The 24,397-nt window shown below is 39.2% G+C and overlaps 1 protein-coding gene across 6 annotated transcripts in view; it reads left to right on the top strand.

The window, feature by feature from the left end:
* Positions 1-9,597: 9,597 nt before the first annotated feature.
* LOC150074931 (TP53-regulated inhibitor of apoptosis 1-like) overlaps positions 9,598-24,397 on the top strand; it is a 38,359-nt gene continuing 23,559 nt past the window's right edge. The window contains exons 1-2 of one of the 6 annotated variants that reach the window (XM_090389344.1): positions 9,824-9,868; positions 20,372-20,665. Coding sequence is in view for 1 of the 6 variants with exons in the window: in XM_090389343.1 (XP_090245469.1) it covers positions 9,762-9,764 (3 nt within the window). In the remaining 5 variants the exon portion in view is untranslated. Of the gene's footprint in view, positions 9,765-9,784; positions 9,869-17,118; positions 17,159-20,371; positions 20,666-24,397 lie in introns of those variants that run through there. The other 5 variants (XM_090389345.1, XM_090389346.1, XM_090389343.1 and 2 more) reach the window with 5 other exon arrangements.

Here is a 24,397-nt window from a genome sequence, read left to right as displayed (position 1 = left end):
GAACCAAGTCACATGTAAATTCTCTCTGAACGTTCTGAATTGTCAAAGATAAATATGATGCTAGGAAAGGACAGTTCCTTTCCGTGCTTGTCAAACAGTAAGTTCTGCAGTACGTTAGTTTCCCCTCGGGCGATTCTAAGGTATTTATTGTCGCCCCTCAACAACGTTTGCTGTTGGGCGATGAGACTTTCCTCGATCAGAAACGCTTTGCTTATGTCGTCTTTAGCCAAATTAATTTCCATGTGTCTGCCATCTATCTATTGTCATTTGATACAATCACTAGAGAGGCATGTCGACGAAATATTGAAGCAACACTTTAACCACTCGCTTTCTTATTAACTCGATGAAATAGATGGACTTATGCGTTTTCTTGCATATTATATGCACAAATAAGGCGACTGAGACACACATACAGACAATATGGCATTCTGGGCAAAGTGATCAATGTGCATGTTTCAGTCCATCTCTCTTGGCAAGTGATGGACCATCGTTTTGACTGAAATACGCAGAAATTACCAAATTGTGATGTTATGGTCTCCTGTAAATGATTACATCTACCCGTATATTTATTTTGCCTGTAAATTGCGGGTGTTCTCTGGTCTATCTATGCCTGAGACAGGCACATTGATCAATTGGCCCAGACTGCTGTATCCTTATTTGCATGAGCAGTAAGGAGAAGAAATAAACCTCTGTCACCAAATCCAACTTTGATAAATGCGATGGAATTTCTGGATAGACAAAGCCGTTCGATTGAGATAGCGCTGGAATGGTCTTCTTAAGTTATCCTCTACAGCTATTACACACAAGGATCCCGTTGACGTCAACGTCGGTAAATGCAGTGCGTATCAATGGTGCATCTTTAGCAGCTAGTTTCTTTGTGGCGTTTTCGAACCATAGACCATTGCAAATGTAGCATACAGAACAGAAATCATTTTTCATAAATATCAAACTCTCAATCGGCGTTCATAGGTAAATAGTAGTTAGCATTAGCATTAGTAGAGGTATACGATGCAAGAAAGCAATCTTATGCAGTATCATCCAAACCCTCCCATTTCACCCCTCCAATCGTTCCAAATGCCTGTCCAGCTCAGCCTTAAATTTATTTAGGCTATCAACTTCTACAAAAAAAATGGAAGTCTGTTCCACCAAACAACTACCCACTGGTTAAAGGCAAATTTCCGCACGTCCATTCAACAACTATCTTCCCTCAATTTCAACCTATGTCCCCTCAGGTGCTTAATCTGAGCAAAAGGAAGAATCCCATCAGCATTCAGCTTGCTCAAACCATTCAAGACCTTATACATCTCAATCAGATCACCTCGCAGGTGCCTACGCTCCAGGCGCTGCAATTTGCAGAATGTAAACATTTCTTGGTAAGAGCACCCCCTTTGTTCCCCTCACCAATCTTGCTGCCCTTCTTTGTACTTGTTCTGACAACTCTACATCCTTCTTAAATTGAGGCCCCAGACCTGTACACAGTACTCTAGGTGTGGCCTGACCAATTGCCTTGTACAACGGGATAATCAACTCTCTGTTCCTACTGGAAAAATTCCTATATATCATTGACAAGACTCAGTGACCTACCCTAGCAGTGTGTCTGTAGTGCTCAGCAAACTTCATTTTTACTGCAAAATTATCCCCAGCACTTTTTCACTCTCCACTTCTCTGAGTGTAGTACGACGCAGTTGGTACTTTCTCTTGGGTTATTGCAACAAATAGGCAGTACTTTGCATTTGTCAATGTTAAACTTCAGTTGCCACTTCTCAGCCCATTTGCCCAACTTATGGAGATCCAGTTGGAGTAGCATACTGTCTTTACTGTCGTTATCAACTCCTCCAAACTTTTTATCATCTGCAAACTTGTAAATTAATCCTCATATACCTTCATGATTATCATTGATGAGTACACAAAACAAAAATGGGGCCAGCAACGAACCCTTGGGAACTCCACTAATAACATTTGTCCACGAAGAGCAATGTCCATTGATTAGCACTTTCTGTCGTCTCCCACTCAACCATCTCTTTATCTATTGTAGCAAGTTACCCTTAATACCACATCTCTCCAATTTGTACAGCAGTCTTCCATGTGCAACAGTATCAAAAGCTTTCCTGAAATCCAAGTATATGATATCCAATTTATGTTTGACCTTCAGTTTCTTTGTGACCACATTATAGTATCCAATCAAATTAGTCCGATAAGACCTTCCTTTAAAAAACCCATGCTGTGTCTAAACTATTACTGCAGTCTTGTCTAGATGATCCAGCAATGCTTCTTTAACCAGTGATTCCATTGTTTTTTCCAGGAACACAAGTTAAACTAACAGGTCTATAGTTATTTGTGTCACCTATTGAACTCCCCTTTGTGAATTGTTGATACATTTGCACACCTCCAGTCCATGGGGGCCTCCCCTGAGTCCAAGGAAGCTGTCATAATTAGGGCTAAGGGTTTGCTTCCTCCATTTGCTGCCTCCTTTAATACAATTGGACAGATCCCGTCCACCCTAAGTGCCTTTTTTATATTTAACTTCAAAAATTTCTCCTCCACTTTACTCTCAGTTATTACAAAATCACTTAGCTCCCTGTTCGGATGCCAGAGAATAACTCCTCATGTGTGAATGTAGATGCAAAATAAGCATTCAGTTTTGGAGCTACCTGAGCAGGACATTCAGTAGTCAACCAATCTAGGTTAAGTGGTCCAATCTGATTCATCCCTTTCCTTCAGGAATTTACATAAGTAATGAACTCTTTGCATCCTTTGCCAAAGATTTCTGGTAATCTGCCTTCGCCTGCCTAACCTCCTTTGTGACCTGATTACAGACAAGCTTATATCTGCCATAGGCTTTTGTGTCACCTGATAATTAATATGCATCCCATACATTTTTTTCTCTGCCACGCTCAATTCATTTCACATCCATTTAGACAGGAACTGTGATCAGTATTTCTCGGTTGGAATAAAAACCCTAATAACCTCCACGATTAAGTCGCTGAAAGCTTCCAATTTAGAATTCAACGTTGGTAACATCATCAGTTGATCCCATTGTACAGAATTTTAAAACTGCCTGAGACCCCGTAGTCACCTAATGAAAGCAAAAGCTCTTCCCTTTAGCCTTGATGGTAGTTACATCTTTAAGTAATTCCCATATCAGTACATTGTGATCACTGTCACCTAGTGGTTCCTTTATCTGCAAATTCTCAATGCATGAATAACTGATAATCAGATCAAGAGTATTACACCCTCTGTTTGCCTCTCGAACATGCTATTGTAGAAAACAGTCATCCAATAAATCCAAAAAAAGTCTTTCTAGTGTGCTCGTGACCAACCCACAAGTTCCAGTCAATATCTGGAAAGTTAAAATCCCCCATTATAAGACATTCTGATGTACTGGTCTATTCTATTTCTCTGCACAGTTGCTCATTATACTCATCAGATTCATTAGGTCTATAACACACACCTACTCTCATTTCTCCTTTGAAAGTGATTATGTCACACCAAAGAGACTCAACATTGCATTGTCCACCAACATCAACTGGATGCACTTCCTTAGATTTTATGTGTTTCTTAACTAACAGCATAATCCCTCCTCCCTTCCTGTCCGTCCTGTCTATCTTTTTTGTGGACATTGTACTCTCCAAATTCCAATTGTGCACTACTTATATCTGTGTGACACCACGTCTCTGATATCCCAACAATATCTGCCTTTGGTGTCTTGACTAGCATTTCAAGCTCATCAAATTTATTTACTATACTCCTAGCAGTGGTGTACATGCAAGTATACATGCACCTGTTTCTACTCTTAGTTACCCTAACAGAGCCTATGTATTAATTTGTTTCATTATGACATCCAACCGTCCTGGAAATCTCCATTGCCTTGCTTTCCAGGCTTGCTGCTCATTCTAATAGAAGCAGTGCACGAATCACTTTTGCCTCTGCCTGCGGCCACTGGTATCCTTTTATTCTGTGTATCCTCCCCCCAAGCTAGCAGTTTTCAGATCCACCTAACACTGCCTCGATGGCATCAGCAAATAGTCTTGCACCCTTTCTATATAAGTTTACCCCCATCCCTGTAGAAGCAGTCTCTCCTGTCAACAAGCACAGACCAGAAAAAAAAAAAAAAAAACAACCGGTCAAAATTCACATGTGGAAAAGCCACATGTGATTTTACGACGATGATCGTCTTATATCTCATCTCCTAACACAACAGTGGCGAAGCACCGTGGCCCAGCTAACCACCAGTACAACGCAAGACCAATATCCACATGGAGTGCACCAGTATTCATACTTAATGCGAACACAGAACTGCACCTGCATGGGCATTGTCAACACCAACGCTGGATCATACACCTCTGATAGAGGTGTATATAAAGGCTTTATGGTTTGAGCATGCTCAATGCCGATGGAATTCTACGTCTTGCTCAGAGTAATCACCTAAGAGGGCATAAATTCAAATTGAGGAAAGACAGATGTAGGATAGATGTGCGGAAATTTGCCTTTAGCCAGCGGGTAATTGGTTGGTTGGTGGAATAGACTTCAATCCTTTGTTGTGGAAGTTGATATCCTAAATAAATTTAAGGCTCAGCTGGACGGGTATTTCGAACGAACGGAGGGGTGAAATGGGAGTGGTTGTTTTTTTTTTTTTTTTTTTCTGGCTGATGCTGCATAAGCCTGCTTTCTTGCATCATATGCCTCTACTAATGCGGCTATTTGTCAACTAGTGTGATGAAACCCGTTTCCAACTCTATCGTGCTGATGGGTGTTTCTGCATTTGAAGAAAGCAATATCAGGTATATGCTGGCACTGTTAGTATTCGGCAGGCTGGAGGCGATATGCTATGGTTTGGAGACTGTTTTTGTGGCATGCCCTGGTACTCTAATCACATTAATCATGGCTCAGTGGGAACGCCTACCTTTCTATTGTCTCCGACCAAGTAGGATCTAGGACAACTGGGTGCGGGCGATCATTATAAGACATTCTGATGTACTGATGTACGACTATAGTTAGTATTAGAATTCGACTATAGTTAATGTTAGTATTAGTGGAAAATGATGCAAGAAATCAAGCTTATAGAGCATTTGCCAAAGAACAACTTCTTAAATCCGCTGTCCATCCTTTCTAATAAAAAAAAAATATATATATATATGATATTAGGGTGCCCCTGTGAATGGTTACATCAACTCATGTATTTATTTTGTCTGTAAGTTGCGTGTTTTCTCTGGTCAATTTGCCTATTTGCTTGACGAAAAAACCCCTGTTTCTGGGAGGGGGAACCTTGCTATCTACGCCTGAGACCGACTAACTCAGCACGGAGTGAAAAAAGTCCGCTACAGTTCCTTGCGTCATCGACGAGATTCGAACGCGGGCCTTATTCCACCTGGTCTGGGGACGACGGTGACGATACCACTGTTCTACCGCGCAGACTCCATCCTTTCTAATAGCCTGTTGGTTTCTTCTTTGAATTTATTCAAACTTCCGACTTCTGTAACACCAGATGGAAATTCGTTGCAACAATCAACTACCCGCTGCTGACAGCAATCTTCGACCTATCTATCCTGCAAACGTAATTCCTCGGTTTGAATTTATTTCCATTCACATGCGTAGTCTGAGCAAGAAGAAAGATTCCATCAGCATTGAGCTTACTCAATCCATGCAAAGCTTTAAACACCCGAGTCAGATCTCCTAGCAGATTACTAGTCCCCAGACACTGCAATTTACAGAACCTGGCAAGAGCAGCCTTTTGTTTCTCTCCCTAATCTCGTTGCTGCTCCCTGCACCCGGTCTAACAGATCGAATATCCTTCCCAAAATGAGCCTTCCAGACTTGCATACAGTACTCAGGAAGTGGCTCAATTATTGCCTTATGCAAAGAGATTATCACCTTATATTACCTGATGCAATTTTTCTTGGCTGATGCCATATAAGCTCGTGCTCTTGCATCATTTGCCATTACTACTACTACTTCTACGTGTGTAAAACTTAAGGACCAACTATTTCTAAAGATTACAACCGCAAAATTGAACGAAACAGCCTGTGGCCGTTCAGTAGAAAGCTGGTGCACAAGCAAAAATTTGAATCGTGATGAGAAGGCTCACATAAACACATAAAAGCAGCAGTTCAGCAGTTAAATGCAAATTACCGAATGGTGAGCACGATTGTTACACACATTCGATTGGTTTCATGCAGTACTACCGACAACGAAATGGCCAGTACACAACATCTGGTGATTTTACCTGGAGTCGAATAATTGGGAAGCTCGAGGAAAGTCGAAGTGCGAGGAGTGTGGCTGCAGAGTTCGGTATCGCCCGTAGCATCGTCTCACGTATGTGGTCGGCCTTCAGAACGACAGGTACAGCTGTTCGAAGGACCAGTGGTGGTCGTCCACGAAAAACAATCCCCGGTGATGACCGCTATATACTCCTACAGGCCAAGATAAACCGACACCAGACAGCCCGGATCCATTGCAAACCAGCTGCACAGGACGCAGGATATTATTATTTTATTATAATAAATATTAGCCACATGGTGGAAGGAAGCCTGAGGCTTATGCTGCACCAGCCAAAAAAAAAAAAAAAAAAAAATTGCCGCGTTACCCTGAGAGAGAGAGAGAGAGAGAGAGAGAGAGAGAGAGAGAGAGAGAGAGAGAGAGAGAGAATTAGAAAGGAATCACCAAGAAAGTGAAAAATGATGATATCCAGCTCAGGACCCTGGGTGTGCCATGCCCATTCTCACCAGATGTGAGCCCCTGGGTATATCGCGGTTTACTGTTACTGTGGCCAGGCGACTCCACAAAGGTGGACTGTTTGCCAGACGGCCAGTACACTGGGTCCCTTTAATACCTGCCTATCGGAGACACCGTGGTGCACTGGGGTTTTTCGTCCAGCAAACAGACACATCTACCGTAGAACACACACAATTAACAGATATAAGACACAGCATAACAGATGAATTTAATTATTCGGGTGGCCTAAATATAATAGTTTAGTTTGGTGCCTCGAATACACGGACTGGACATCAGCGTAATGGGGTAAGGTACTCTTTACTGTTGAGAAAAGATTCAGTCTCAGCAGCGATTCTGGACGTCAGCTAATCTGGCGAGAGGTTGGCACACGATATTACTCCGCAAACATCACTGAAAGGGATCGATATGACGGTCGAGGTGTTCTCGTCTGGGGAGGCGTTATCTTGGATGGATGTACACAACTCCAGATTCTGGACAGCGGTATTGTATCCGGTGCACGCTACTGTAATGAGGTAATCCTTCCACATGTGCGTCTGTTCCGAGGTGCAATTGGCTCCGAGTTCGTGTTTATGGATGATAACGCCACTCCCCATCGCACTGCAGCTGTTGATATGTTTTTGGACAGTGAGAACATTGTTCGTATGGATTAGGCTGTTCGTTCCACCGATCTAAATTCCATCGAACACACATGGGATGCTCTAGGGCGACGCCAACCGCACGTCCACAACCACCAGAAAATGTTCACCAGCTGAAAATGGCCCTAACAGTGGAATGGACGATGTTATCCCAAGAACTTATCAACAACATTGTGCTAAGTATGGACAGGCAGTGCAAAGCCAGCATCGACATTAGGGGGGCAATATCTCCTGCTGAGGACCACCTCCTCCCTTTGTTCCATCTTTGGCAGTGATACATCTGTATCATGGCAGCCAGTGTTATGTTGCCATTTTTGAATAAATTCTTCTGTACCGTTTTGTTTCCGTTGTTGTTTCCTTCATCATTTCTGTACCTCACGAGGTTCCTTTGGTATGCTTATCCCATATCCATGCCACTCCTATGAGAAGCTACAGGAAAACCTGACTAGTCGTTAAGTTTTGCACACCAGTGTACTACTACTAAAGTTCCTGTATATTATTAACAAAACCCCATGAGCTGTTCGGGCAGCCTAGTTGCACTGTTCAAAGAACTTCATATCTCATTGCACAATTATCCCCAGGTACCTTTCATTCTCCACTACTCTGAGTGTGATATCACAAAATTGTTACATTAATTTGAGGATTACTGTGTTCACGTGCAGTACCTTACATTTCTCCATGTTGAAATTCAGTTGTTGCTTCTTAGCCTATGTGCCTAACTTTTATAGTTCCTGTTGCAGTAGCTTACTGTGATTAGTCATTAATAAACCTGCCAACCTTCGTATCATATGAAAAATTACACATTAAACCTGATATGCCCTCCATCAGTATCGTTAATAAATACAGAAAATAACAATGGGACCAGCACTGTGCCCTGAGGATTGGCTAATCACAATTGTTCAAGAAGAACAGTGGCCATTTATAACAACTCTCGGTCATCCTTACTCAACCAACCCTTTATCCATCGCAGAAACTTGCCCCTAATACCACATCGCTCCAATTCATATTTAATTCCTTCAGGTTTAAAAATATCAAACTTTTCTGAAATTTAAGTATGTGATATGAAAATTGATTCAGTCTTGGCAGACTCTTTACACCACAAAACAGGAGCACTTAATAATGTTGGCTGTTGTCGAGATACCGTTACTTGTTCTTATCTCACTAATCATTCCGCGTTCGAAGTGGAAAAGACATTGACGCTTACGCATTCTTTCCCGGAGACCTAAACGCCCGTCGTATATCCAAACAGGTTTGCGCCAAATAAAAAAAAACAATGCATCTGATTTACATCGTTGATGAACGTATTCTTCAAACAGTTGCATTAAACAGGCTAAAACAGTAAATGAATGCATGACTAGACGAGCAATATGAACCTTTCAGCACATTATTATATGTTTTCATTAAATTTTATAATTGAAAAAATTGCTAACACGTTTCCGAAAATTTGTAAATTGATGTAAGCTGATTAGATACATAGAATTTTATCTAAAATCTGTAAACTGATTAAATACATACATAGGAATCAAAGCAGCCCAAGTTAAAACGAGGAATCAAATATTGAGATAAAGAAAAAGAGGGACTGTGATTCAAAACTAGATTAAATAAACATATCAAATTTGAAGTCACATCTTAATTTTCGTTCCTTCATAACTCGATTTTTTCCGTGTTGCGTTTGGTACAAGTATTTAATCATTTATTATGGGTGACTTCTACTAGCAAAGTGCTAAGAGAAAGAGAGAGAGCTGAATGGTACTCGCGATCCTAGTGACTTCTTTAAAGCCTTGAGTTGTGAGCATGGAGAGTGCAAGGGATAGCATCTGGACTTCAGCTGCCCTCATACCAGACATGATTAAAGCGAGAGAGAGAGAGAGAGAGAAAGAGAGAGCAGTAATAATTTTCTTTAGGTCAAAACTGTGGTTCTGATCCACGGCAATTCCCAAAGAAAAACCTTGGTTACTCTTCTGCTGGTTGTCATTATCCAGGTTAATACCTGCTCTTAATTTGTGACAAAGCAGTTACAATCACATATACATTTCCAATTATGAGAAAGACAATTCGCTTGTATTTTAAAACGTGTGCATAAAAAGGTTTAAAAATTCGATTAAATCCTGTACCTTCATCAAGCTTCACAAGATTTGATAAGCGACAACCCCCAATCACACCAAACTTGGGTTTGGAAAGTTAAAAAACGTCTATTCTTCAAACCCAACCACTTACAGTTATGAAAATTTTTCATATTTTATTTTTCAACAGTCGGTAAATCGCAGTGACAAGTGCCCGTGTCCGTATCCTCAGGTTGGACTTGGGTTGGAGGTATTATTCAGTGGTTTTTTCAAGTACTATTTTGTTCTTTAATTTTGATGATAGGTGGCCATCAATATTTGTAAACTATCGATGGTATTTGCGTTTTTTTTTTTTTTTTGAGTATTGTGGTTTGATATGTGTATTTATTATATTAAAAAAGGTAGTGTATTAAGTAGATGGTATGGAGCTGTACTTAGGTAACACATGCCGATTTATAAAGAAGGCACATTTTCGCTACGGTTTGATGTCCAATGTAGCGAAAACATGCTTTCTAATGTGTTTCATGCGCTATTTAGGTAACATACCAATTTATAAAGAAGGCACATTTTCGCTATGTTTGACTGTTGGTAATGTGCATTATTTTTTAGTAATATGCAACTTAAATGGAAATATGGTAGTTGATAATATGCAACTTAAATGAAAACCGAAAGGAAATAGAAAAAAAATTACACGTTTCATAACTGACTCAATGCCACGTAGTATTTGCACGTGTTGGTCGGAAAAAATTGTGTAATTACCCAAGTTATTTTATTATTATTATTAATTATTATTAGCCATATGGTGCAAGCAAGCCTGAGGTTTTTGCTGCACCTGCTAAAAAAAAAAAAAAAAAAAAAATTCTGAGTTACCCTGAAAGAGAAAGAGCAAAAATCAGAAGTAGAAGGGAATCACCAAGAAAGAGAAGAATGATGATATCCAGCTCAGGACCCTGGGTGTGGCAAGCCCATACTCACTAGATGTGAGCCCCTAATGAGGATATGGGAAGTGGTTGAAGTTGAAATGTAAAACATTTTTAAAAATGTTACTTCCCTTTTCTTGGGTTGTTAGTAGGGCGACCAATCGTCCGAATTTCCATATTTACTGTAATATTTATTTATTTATTGGAAATTTAAGATGTTTAAACCTGTGTTAGCAATTTTATTTGGTTTCTAACTTTTTTTAGTGTCTTACTTACCAGACTGGCCATTTTTTTTGACTGCTCTACCCCTATCCCTGTTTTTCCCATATGCTCTGTTGTTTTTAATGCTCGAAATACCATAACACTTGGTTTTTAGGAGCATGTGTACTGTGTTATAGCAGAACTGACTGTACTTCTCTTTAACCAGTGACTCCATTATTTTCTCTGAAACAGATGTTAAGCTACCAGGTCTGTAATTACTCATTTCACCTTTTGATCCTCCTTTATGAATTGGGGGATACATTTGCACAACTCCAGTCCATAAGGACCTCCCCTGAATACAAAGGTTTGCTCATCTGCCTCAGGGGCTCACATCTGGTGAGTATGGGCTTGCCAAACCTAGAGTCCTGAGCTGGATATCATCATTCTTCTCTTTCTTGCCTTCTTGGTGATTCCCTTCTACTTCTGACTCTCTCTCTCTCTTCTCTCTCTCTTTCTCAGGGTAACATGGGGAATTTTTTTTTTTTTTTTTGGCTGGTGCAGCATAAGCCTCAGGCTTCCTTGCACCATATGGCTAATAATAATAATTTCCTTTGATGGCCTCCCTTACTATGATTAATAGATACTATCCACCCCAGCTGCCTTTTTTTTTGTTCAGCTTCAAGAATTTCTCTTCCACTTTTCTTTATCACAAAGTCATTTAGCACCCTGTTGGAGTTTGATAAATTTCTGCCATCCCTTCCATAAAGAATTTCTCATGTGAATGTAGATGAAAAATATCAATTTAATTTGTCAGCAACATGAGCAGGGTCATCCACAATTAAACCATTGACATCAAGTGGCCCAATGTGCAACCCCATACCTACTACTGTTAATATAAGCATAGAAGTCTATTGCTTATCCTGGCATTCTTCTCCAGAGACTTCCCATAATCTGTCCTAGCTTGCTTAATCTCATTTGTGACATGATTAGAGACTAATTTATATCTACCATATTCTTCTGTATCACCTGATAATTTATATGCATCTCATGCACTTTTCTTTTCTATCACGTGTCTCAGTGGTTCATCTGACATTCATTTAGGTCTAAGCCTTGAAAAGTATTTCTGCATTGCTTTGAAAAGACTAGTAGCTTCTTTGCTTACTTCCCTGAATGTTTTCCATTTAGAATTTCTGTTGGTTACATCATCAGTTGCTTCCATTGCATAGAATTTAAAAACTATCTGAGACCAATGTAGTCACTCTTATGAAAGCATAAGCCTTTTCCTTTACCTTTGACAGCAGTTGTCTTTAATTAAATTCCTCATTAGTACATTGTGATCACTGCTACCCAGTAAGTCTTTTACCTGCAGATTCTTCATGCATGTAGATCCAAGTCAAGTGTATAGCTTCCTCTTGTTGCCTGACTAATATGCTGTTATAGAAAACAGTCATCCAAGAAATCTACAAAAGTCTTGCTAGTGTGTGTGTGACCAACCACAAATTCCACTCAGCATGTGTTAAGTTAAAATTCCCCATTATAAAACATTCTGATTTACTGGTCCGCTCTATTTCTCTGTATATCTGATTGGTATACTCATTGCAGTCATTAGGCCCATAACACATTGCTACCCTCAGTTTTGTTTTTCCAGTGCTTATATCACACCAGATTGACTCATTAACACTGGTGGTCACCCATGTTGACCGGATGCCTTCCATTTAAAATGCTTCTTAACTAAGAGCATAACCCCTATTGTATTTTCTGTATACATTGTACTCCCCATATTCAAATTTAGCATCACTTATGTCTGAGTACACCATGTGTTTGCAATTCCTACAGTGCTACCCAGAAGTCTTTGATGACTTAATCAGTACTTCAGATAATGTCAAATTTATTTACAATGCTGCTAGCATTAGTGTACATGCACATATTCTTACTCTTACACAGCCCATGAATTCACTGATTCCATGATGACCCACAGCAGAACCTGAAATCCTCGACGCCTTGCTTTCCAGGCTGCTACATTTTCTAGAAGAAGCATTGCAAGAATCATCTTCACCCCTACCCTGCTACTCTAGTTAATCTATTAGTCTGTCTATCCTCCCCCCAAGCGAGCAGTTTTCTGGCTCACCTATCACTGCATAGATAGCATCCACAAATATTCTTGTACCTCTTCTATTTAAGAGTATCCCATCCCTGTAAAAACACTCTCTCCTATTAACAAGCACAAATCATCCTGAGAAAAATGCTACCCCATGAGCCTTGGACGTTCTCTCCAAGGCTGAATTGATTGACAAGGCTCTCATCATGTACTCTCTCCTATCGTGTCTGGGCAGAATTGCAGACACTTTAAAATTTAAACCTAACTCATGATCCTTTTCAATATTGACCTGCACTTGTTAAGTAAGTCTGCAGATCTCCTACTCTTAATATCATTACAGCAGGCCCTTGTTATAACACGGTTCACTCTACACTGAATTGCTATAATGCTGTTTTTATATTATAACCCATATCTCACTCTAATGCAGTCACAACTCACTATAACGCTCTTTTACCTGCGTACAGATTGAATTTTTGGCATGTTTAACGAAAATGTTTCATCTGATGTAGTCGATAGCTTGAAAATGAATAGCAAAGTTTCCCATGCTGACTTGCGAAATTTTCCCACGCTCAGTGATTTTTTCTCCCACGCTAATTTAATTGCACTATGATGACTTGTTACGATCAACATTTTAAAAAAATGATCAAGTATTGCTTGTAATATTTGCTTTATATATATTTATCCGAAGTCTAGTCATCACTCGGTACAGTGTTAGACATTGTCCGTAACGAACAGTTTACTCGAACATTGTATCATAATTAATGCAACGGAGTTACATTTTCAAAGATTAATAATGGTGGATAAGATTTTAAAAAAAGGAACAATGTCTGGACGTGGTACGAAGCCTACTAAGGTAAGAAAAATATTGAATTTGAAAATTAAATTATAGATTTTGAAGCAAATCAATTCCGTTCAGTGACAAGTGGATATGTGCAATTATTTAGGACTGGCAGGTTCAACTGTAAGAGCAATTATAAAAAATAAAGAATTAATTTTAGCAGCGGGAAAGACAGCTGTTCCACTGCAAGCAACTAGGCCGGCTATTATAACTGAAATGGAGAGACCTCTAAAATAATTTTATTGAAGATGATATTCAACGCACAATTCCGTTAAGTTAAACATTAAAGAAAAAGTGATTAGCCTATATGATAATCTGAAGAAAGCTCACCTTTAAAAAAAACATAAAAAAATGTGGAACCATTTAAAGCTAGTAAGGGCTGGTAAGATAGATTTAAAATCCAGGGAGAAGCCACAAGTGCAGATCAAGAAGGAGCCGAAACTTTCAAAAAAGAACTTCTAAAAATTACTGAAGAGTGGTGTTAAACATCTCAACAAGTTTTTAACATAGATGAAACAGGACTTTTTTGGAAACAAATGCCTAAAAGAAGTTTCATATTGAAAGAAGAAAAAAAAAAAAAAAAAAAAAAGCATGTCAGGCTTCAAAAGTGGCGAAGGATCGGTTGACTTTATTGTTGGGTGGTAATGCTGCGGGGATTTTAAAGTAAAACCCCTTTTAGTTTACTAGGAAGACGGCCAAAGTACAACCCAAAATCGGCTAAAGTTACGAAAACTCGACAGCCCAGGGCCATCGGATTAATAAATTTATGATTTTCAGTTGATACGTAATGTAGTTACTTACCACATAATTATATACGTATGTAATGGAGAATATTATAAGTACAAATTTTTAATATTAAATATTTTGACCAACATTTGTGCGTCTTTTCGCTACCATTTATTATTGATTAGAAAATATCCTATGGCATAGGCCACGACTCACAAATACATATGTTACATTACGGGAATATGGCGCTCGCTTACCACTGATTCGCTTAGTGCTCTGTTTTTCAGAACGAATTATCAGCGTTAAGCGGGGGCCACCTGTATTGCCAATGTGTATGACAATATCACCTTTTATGCCCTTAAAAGATGATATCTGCTCTGCAATATCATCTACTTTTGTTCCTCTCAGATGTACCCAGGTCCTATTACACCCATCCTTCTTGCACAACATATTTCCCATTTCCCTGACAATAGCGTCACCGACAATATTCACCTCCTTTGGGACTAGTACATTCTGCCTTGGAGATTGCCACTGTATTGCCTGCTGCACAAGTGTGAGCTCTGTCATTGAGTTGGGAGAGCTTGGTGTGCTCCTATTTTAAACCTTCGAGGGCATCTACCCTACTCTTCAAATTCTCTTAAATGCTAATCAGAATGCTGAGCCTAATTTCTTCACACTCTCTGCACCGAATGCACGCATGCACACACACACATTGGCTGTATCATGTCCTGTTCCAGAAAGATTGGCAAACATTGCACAAGTTGCTCATTTTGTTAGTCTGTGATTCGTAGGAGATCACCACCTTTGGTTCTCCCCTGAGCCACAGCATTCCCGCTACTTTGTGGCCGTTGCTTTTTGCTGCTCTGGTCTGGGGCATGATTTCTGTTTAAATTCAGTTTAATTGATCAACAATGAAAATAAATAAAATTAATCAATTAGATGGCACTAATAGATTCCTAAATGCAGTGATAAGTATTATACTATAAAGTTTTACATTATACTTTGTGCTATCAAGTTCAAGATATATGTATATGTTACATGATACTGTTATAATCACAATGTTAAATTAACTATATCCTTACTGAAAAGTAAAATTTCTTAGCTAAAAACAAAACAAAACAAAAAAAAAAAAATATATATATATATATACCTAACAAGTGATTAAGAACCTTTGAGTTACTTATTTATTACTATTAGACTCTACTGTTCCACTGAACTACTAGTTACGTGAAGAAATTAGTTTATGCATAAACTAATTTCTTCATGTAAAGTGAACTGTGTTTAGAGTAAAGTGTGTTAGTTGTCTGAGGGCACCAGGAGTTTTCCCCCATCTCTGTGTTGTATTCTTTGTGCGTGTGACATAGAACTCTGTGAAGGCCAGAGATTTAAAGATGTATGGAGGGTGGATGTGTGGTTTAATCTAAAAATATTTCTTGGCTAAATGCTAAGAGATAATTTAGCATTATCTCTTAGCATTTAGCCAATTAGCATTTAGAGATAAGATATTTTTAGATTAAACCACACACATACCATCAAGCATCTCTCATACTGTGGACCTGTACTTCATAACTGGGTTGTCACTTTTGCAACAACAGGGTACCTGCCTATCCACCGATGAATATGCCAACAAGCTTCAAAATGGTGCCATCTGAGTGGTGGTATCCACCGAGAATAAGTAACGTTAGTCTTCTCCACTTATGAAGTGTTACTTATTCAAAGCAGTGCAATATGTCGGCCACTCATTGTGAAGGTATTCACAATATATGATATAATTAAATGATGCATTCATACTACCTGGGTAGTAGAAATTTTTTTTTTTTGGTAGTTGTTGGCGCATCGGCTTCTGTGGCCATAATGCACCTCCCAAGGTTTTTGAAGTACTTTGATCCAAGCCCGAGGCAGGATTCGAACCCGCGACCTTTGGGTTGCTGTTATGTTGTTTGGTTTTTTTTAGGAGCATTAGCAACTAAGGCCCTATTGCTCCGCCGGATATACGGTGGTCATTCCTTGACCTTTCCGCATCCTCCATATTTGTTGGTTACGGGCTCGAACCCCAGTCTAATCAAGAAGTGTGTGCACGCACTGCTGCTCCTGCCCACCTGGCTATGGAGGTACCCTTTGGGTTGCCAGGCAGGCACTTTACCCACCTGGCTAGCCCGGTCGGCGGTAGTAGAAATGGTGTATGTGCAGTACCCATGTAGAAACCAACTTCTTCTTACTCTTAGCATTCAGCCAAGAAATATTTTTAAATTACTAGTTACATGTTACAATATTTGCTGCAAATTAGCGATACAATAGTGATATGAATAATAAATCATAATTTACAAAACCACTAGATAAATTTAAAAATAAGCCAAAAATAATGCCTAAGTCAATTAAACTATTTGTCAAACACAATTTAATATGTTAATTAATTAAAATTTCGATAAAAATTTCCAAATAACTTATCCCTACCCACGAGCTTTCTCAATGTCAAGACAGATTATGACAGATCATTTATGAATGCATTCCTGATGTTTGCTATGGCTTTAATCAAATGCTGATCGATTCAGTATTAGTAGTGGCAAATGATGCAAGAAAGTAAGCTTATAAAGTATCAGCCAATAAAAAAAAAAAAACCTTTTCCACATTGCCTGTCCATCTCCTGCAATAATTTTTCTAATTCATCCTTGTATTTATTCAAACTACTCACTTCCACAACAGATGGAAGTTTGTTCCAACAATCAACCACCCGTTGGCTGAAGGCAAACTTCCGCACATCTATCCTGCACCCATCCTTCCTCGATTTATGCCCCCTAATGTGTATGTAGAGTCTGGGCAAGAAGAAGAATGCCATCAGCTTTGAGTTTGCTCAATCCATTCAAAGCCTTAAACACCTCAATCAGATCATCTCACAAGTGCCTAGTCTCCAGGCACTGCAGTTTCCAGAACTAAAGCCTTTCTTGGTAAGAACACCCTTTTGTTCTCTTCCCCAATCTCATTGCTTTTCTTTGCGCCTGTTCCTGCATAACTACATCCTTCCTAAAAGGAGGCCTCCAGATCTATATGCAGTACTCAATTTAAAACATTGGGATACATAAAAAAAAATCTGGGATGCATTAGCTATTATGGTTACAGGGAACATTCTGTCCCACCAAAAGATTGATGCCAAGAACTCTGTGCTATAACTTGGGCTTATGTCCAGAGCCGGATTTAAACTTGTTGTGACCCTAAGCTGCCTCATACATGTTATACCAGTTCACTGTGACAATAATAAAAAAAGAATTTTTAAGGTTGAGCGAGGCCCCTTGTAATATGAGGCCCTAAGCTGTAGCTTGTTTAGCTTATGTGCTTATGTCCAACTTAGAGGACATAAGCCCAAGGTCATATGATAAGATATTGGAACATGGTTCCACCTAAGTTCTAATATCTTTTTAAATTTTATGTTATCACCTGAATAGATGAATCTGCTATGCATTAAAAAATGCCAGGACAGCTGTTTTGAAGCTTACTGGCTTTGTAACAGCCAGTAGGTGGCCTCAATTAGCAAACTTATATTGAACCAGAAATAGGCTGCACTAATTCTATGTGATATAGTAATATGGGATTGCAAGGGGGAATTATTGCATTGGGTGCATGGTCCCAGGGAATGTTCTGTTCCCCTCAAAAGATCAATGCCAGGAACTCACTGCTGTTAACACTTGCACAATATCTAATGTTTCGCAAATTTGTTTGATTTTGACTTGTGTTTATTAACCCCCTGCAACTGCAATCCTATATTACTATATTGCACCTTGGGGGGGGGATGCACACATGTTTTTATGTGTTTAAATGGAGGTTTTCTTCTATAGACAACTTAGACAAAATACATTATTCATATACATTTGCTAATACAGGCCACCTGCTGGCTGATGAGGTCAGTAAGCTTAGAAACAACTGCCCTGGCAGTTGTTTCTGAGTGTCTGAGATTTTTAAATGCATAGTGGATTTGTTTGTTCATGTGCTGTACAGTTTAAAAAATATTACAGTTACTGTGGATAAGTGGTATTTGTGTGTAGGCCATAGTACCAAGTTCTCAGCATCAATCTTTTGAGGAAGCAGAATATTATCCCTGATTGAATACTTAATGCAGTAATGCAACTGTGATCTGTTTGATTTTGATTTCTGCATTTAATTATCCTGCAATTCTATATTATTATATTGGTGACATGATATAAGGTATTAAATAGTTTTGCAAATTATGTACATTCTAAAAATAAAAAGAATATGTATAATTATATACAATAATATCAAATTTGCATCAAAACAGAATGGAAATTTTATTTTTCTTCAGTTGCTTTGTAATCTGGAGAAATGGCAGATTACAAAGACGACCAAAGATTACCATCGACGTCCAAAACGCCTGTTCAAATGGTCACGAATACACACCTTCCATAATGAGCAGGCACTCCATGTTGAAACCAAATGTTGTCTCTCACATTTGCTGGAACATCGTCAAGTAACCCTTGTAGAACTTGTTCAAGAAAGATCCGATATTTAGCGGAGTTCATGCGGGATGGTAACAGGTATGGGCAGACAAAGCAGTCACCAACCATACCTGTCCACACGTTTATTGCGAAGTGATGTTGTGCCACATGGGGACACACAGTGTGGGCTGTCGTGAGCCCACACATGAGCATTGTGCTGATTAAATAAGCTTTCCTGACTGAAATAAGCCTCATCCATGACCAAGACATAGGCTGGAAAATTCAAGTCTTGAACACTTTCTTGGAGAAACCATTGCCCAAAAGCCACACGTGCAGGATGATCTTGGGGGAGTAGTAACTGAACCCTTTGGAGATGAAAGGGGTGTAAGGAATCGTCGTGCCAGACAAGCTGTGCACTGCAACGAGACATTCCTAAGGCAGAGGCAATGGCACGTGTGCTGGTAGTAGGATTATTCTGGATGGCATTCAACACACTTTCTTCCATGGCGGGAGTTTGCGTCGAACGTGGTCTGCTTGCACTACTCCTGTTACCTCTAAATGATCCATAATTTCACAAATTTTGATGCACACGCGCAAACAAATGGTGGTCCGGTACATGTATGTCTGCGAAGCGTTCTCCATAAATTCGTTGAGCGGCTCGTTCATTGCCCTCTGCTAATCCATACACTAGGTGCATGTCTGCCAGCTCACAGTTCGTATATCGATGCATGCTCTTCATGCGGCGACTACTGCTTGAATGAGTAAACCAGAAATTTTCCCTCTCGCAAACTGATGAACAGTGCCGTGTACCGACTTATGGTGACGTTTCTGGTTATGGGTTCCTATGCGATTCACATTCCTTTAGATATTACCTACCTCCCCTAAAAATTTGTACCAATATCTTTGAGACACCCTGTATTTGTTGGATGTTGTATTTAATTAATTATTATTATTAGTTTTTGTTTATATGAAATAGTCACAATAGGACTTTGAAATTCAATGTGAACATCTTGTGTGTAAGTTGTAAGAGTGGAGTTGGGAGAAGGAGTTCACACGAATAAAGAGATGATTAAATGGAATAAAAAGGCTGGTTATAAATAGGCAAAAGTCTGTGTGGATTACCATCTTGACTGGGGTTCTCTGCTTGTGCCATAACACTATTTTGTACATACGTGTATCCCAGAGTCAAGGGTGGCTCCTAGACAAAAGCCCATCTCTACCTAGTTATTCTGTTTTGGCGTAGAACCTCAACAAATCTAGCCTAAAAACATGTGCGAGGTATTTTACCACCGCCAATATAAGACATCTGTTTCCCGGCGCCCTTCTCTATGTCTGGGTTTATGTATTTGTGCTGAATGCACAAGTCCCGCACCCACTGGATGTAGTGCAATACCAGTGGGTGTCAACAAATCAATTACTAGTGGAGAACTTCCACAAATTATCCTCACTTATACCCACTAATTATTATATTAAATGGATATATATAATACTTTTTTTTTAAAAATATGCTCAGAGTCTCTGAATTAGCAGCAAACCCTTGCCTTAAGGGACTATGGAGATAAGGCCTGTTTGCTAAATCCGATTGTCCATTAAACTTGAAAGAAATACATTAATGTTTTTATGCTGTATTTTGATATACTTACAAGTTGTGTGGAGTAGAAGAGCTTGAAATTTTGTTGTTGTATAGTTTTTTTTTTTTTTTTTTTTTGGTAGTTGGCGCATCAGCTTCTGTGGCCATAATGCACCTCCCAAGGTTTTTGCAGTACTTTGATCCAAGCCCGAGGCGGGATTTGAACCCGCGACCTTCAGGTTGCCAGGCAGGCACTTTACCCACCCTGCTAGCCTGATCGGCTGTTGTATAGTGGCAGTGGAAACAGTCTAAAGCTTATTCAGTCTGAAGAGCTCTGAAGTATCCTCACTGGAAGGTGATAACAAGAAAAATACTGGCTCCCTGGTACTCTGCTTTGTTGTGAAAATATAACTGATGGTAAATACTATCGGACTGAGGTAATTAATGTCATTGTATCCCATATAGAGATAGCCCGGTTGAGTGGATGCATTTCTCAATTGTGGACTGTATCAGAATCATAGCTTTATCACTGAAAGAAGTAAAAACCGTCAAGGTTAAATGCGCGTGGAAAAATGTACGGCCAGAATCAGTTCATTCATGAACTGACTCTTGCTGTACATTATTAACATTAGTAGAGGCAAATGATGCAAGAAATCAAGCTTATATAGTATCAGCCAAAATTTAAAAAAAACCTCCCATTTCACCTATTCATTCCTTCCAATAGTTTATCTAGTTCTTTCTTGAATTTATTTAAGCTATCAACTTCCACAACTGATAGAAGTTTGTTCCAGCAAATAACCACTTCCTGGCTAAAGGCAAACTTCCGCACATCTGTTCTGCAGCCATCCTTCCTCAATTTGAATTTGTTCCCCCTTGTGTGTGATCTGAGCAAGAGGAAGAATCCCATCAGCATTGAGCTTTGCTCAATCCATTGAAAGCCTTAAACACCTCAATCAGATCATCTTACAGATCCTAGTCTCTGGACACTACAATTTGCAGCACTGAAGCCTTCCTTGGTATGAGCACCCTTTTTTTCTCCTCAACAATCTTGTTGTCCTGCTCTGTACTCATTCCAACAGCTCTACATCATCCCTGAAACGATGTCTCGACCCGTATGCAGTACTCAAGATGTGGCCTGACTGTTTTCATATACAATGGGATAATCACCTCCTTATCCTTGCCAGCAAAATTCCTTGTATTTCATTGACAAAACCCTATGAGCTGTCGTGGCAGCCTGTCTGCACTGGTCAAAGAACTTCGTATCTGCACAATTACTCCCCAGATCTTTTTCATTTTCCGGTACCCTGAGTGTAGTACCACTTAGTTGGTATATTGCTCTGGGAATACTGCTACCCGTATGTAGTACAGATAACCTTCGTATAACATGGTTATTAGGTTCCTGTAAAATGTCATGTTGTGCAAAACCGTGTTATACGGGATTAAGAGAAAGTACAAAAAGGGGGTTACATTCCAAAAGCTAACAAAAGAAAAAATAGACTGCTTCGTTAACAAAATGTTAACAAAACTAACAAAAATACACATTCTGGATTTTGTGTATCTTCTGCTCTCATAAAAAATCAGTAATCTGTGTTTGTTTGCTTTTGCTTGATTTCACTTTGTGAATTTCATTGTATGGAACTAAGCATTTTTGAAGCTCCCTTTTGAACTTTGGGCTCCTTTCATGCAAGAATCTGCATTCAAAAAATAAGATTCTAATTGCTTGGCTAACTTTATGCCTTCCCTTGTGCTTTTTAGTGTAAAATTTGGAGGTTTAGAATTTTCATCTGCAGTATCATCATCTGAATTGATTTGATTTTATTGCCAATGCCATTTGCAAATCTGCTACGCTGGCTTCTTTTCTACTAGTAATTCTTGAACTTCTTCAGTAATCATATCTTTTTTTATTTTTTAGGAGCATTGGCGACTAAGGCCATGTTACTCTGTGTATATTGTCTATAAATTGCGTGTCCTAAGGTTGATTTTCTGTTTTGTTGGATGAAAAACCCAAGTTTCCGGGAGGAAAAAACCATGCTACCCTTGCCCAAGCCAACTAACTCAGCCACGCTGTGAAAAAGACCAATAAAAATTCCTCCCTTCATCGACGGGATTCGAATTTGAGTCTTTTCCAGCCGGTGTGGGGAGGAGAACCCACGAGGGCTTCAGTAGTCATATCGTCAAAACCTTCCCCTCCTACCGACATAGCAAGTTCTACTATCGCACCGATTCCGTTTTCTGCCTCTTCAATCATATTTCCTGAATGAACTGACTCTGGCCATACATTTTTCCATGCGCATTTAACCTTGACCGTTTTACTTCTTTCAGTGATAAAGCTATGATTCTGATACAGTCCACAATTGAGAAATGTTTCCACTCCTCCATTACTTCAATAGATTTGTAATAAATTTTTTCCAAAATCCATTGTAATGATTTTCTGAAGTAATGAATTTTAAAGGTGGATATAATGCCTTGATCTAACGGCTGAATGAAAGAAGTTGTATTAACCCAGTACAACTGTGGTGGTAGGAACATAACTTCAATGTTTGGATGACTTAAATCTTTCGGATGGCCTGGTGTGCTATCCAATAGTAATAAAACTTTGAAATCTAGATTTTTTCCACAAGTTCAATATCACAGAACGTAACACTGGAATTTCCCAACAAAATAAAATACAGGGATTTCTCAATAATTTTTTTTTTTTTTTTTTTTTTTGACTAGCGAGTCATCAGCGGGGATTCAAAAAGAGTGGAAATGTTGAAAAATTACATCTAACATAATAGCAGGGTTTTCCCCACATAAAAGCTCAAAAATACCCTGTTATGCAAGGTTTACCGAAATTCTCTAACCGTGTTATATAAGTACCGTGTTGTGTGAGGATTGCTGCAATTTATCAATTGTGTTAGAGCGAAACCGTGTTGTTGAAGTACTGTGTTATATGGGGGTTGCCTGTATTTTGCATTTGTCAATATTAAACTTCAGTTGTCATTTCTCAGTCCATATGCCTAACTTTTCTAGATCATGTTGCAGTAGCATACAACCTTGGATATTTTTGCGCCATAAAAAATGAAAATCAAATCAAGCAGTAGCATACTGTCATTACTCACCCTTCCAACATTGTATCATCTGTAAACTTGGGCATTAGGCTTGATATGCTTTAATGAGTATCATGATAATATGGAAAACAATGGGTTGAACCCTGGGGACTCCAACAATAACATTAGTCTATAAAGAGCAATGTCCATTGATTGCCACTTTGTCTTCTCTCGCTCAACCATCCTTTTATCCATAGCAGTAACTTGCCCTTATACCATACTGCTCCAATTTGTACAGAAGTCCTTTATGTTCAGCAGTATCAGAAGCCTTCCCGAAATCAAGTATATGATATCAAAATTATTTTTTTCCACCTGTTCTTTTATGACCACATCATAGTAACCAATGAAATTGGTCGGACAAGATTTCCCCTTAACAAACCATGCTATGTTGGAAGTATAATTGCATCCTTGTCTAGATGATGATCCTGCATTACTTCTTTTACCATTAACTCCATTATTTTCTCTGGAACAGAAGTTAAACTAATAAGTCTGTAAGTACTTGTGCCACCCTTTTATCCTCTTTGTGAATTGGGGGTACTTTTTTGCACATCTCCAATCCATAGGGGCCTCCCCTGAATCCAAGGATGCTCTAATAATTATGGCTAAGGGTTTGCTTACTTCCTTCGCTGCCTACCTTAGTCCAGTGGTTAGGTATGAGAGTGCATAATGCCTTGAGTGATGGGGGGTTCGAGCCTGTGACTTCTAAATATGGTGCTGTTTATTATATTTTCTTTATCTTGTGAATTCCTCTGACCGTGTGGTCTTCCCAGAGTATAAACGGGAAATTTACTTATTTATTAACCCAGGTGCCTTTTTTATGTTTAACTTCAACAATTTCTTTTACACTTTCCTCTCAGTTATTACAAATTCATTTAGCTCCCTGTTAGAGTTTGATAAACTTCCGGCAACCCCTACCCTAAAAAATTCCTCATGTGTGAATGTAGATGCAAAATACTCATTAGTTTGTCATCAGCCTGAGCAGGACCATCAACAGTTAGCCCATCGATTTGAGTGGACCAGTTTGATTTATCCCCTTCCTCCTCATTCAATTAATACTCATTCAGTTTGTCATCAGCCTGA

The sequence above is a fragment of the Mastigoproctus giganteus genome, unplaced genomic scaffold (genome assembly GCF_048544385.1).
Source record: "Mastigoproctus giganteus isolate SK-2022 unplaced genomic scaffold, ASM4854438v1 scaffold_15, whole genome shotgun sequence".
NCBI lineage: Eukaryota > Metazoa > Arthropoda > Arachnida > Uropygi > Thelyphonidae > Mastigoproctus > Mastigoproctus giganteus.
This window is presented reverse-complemented; position numbering and strand designations above follow the sequence as displayed.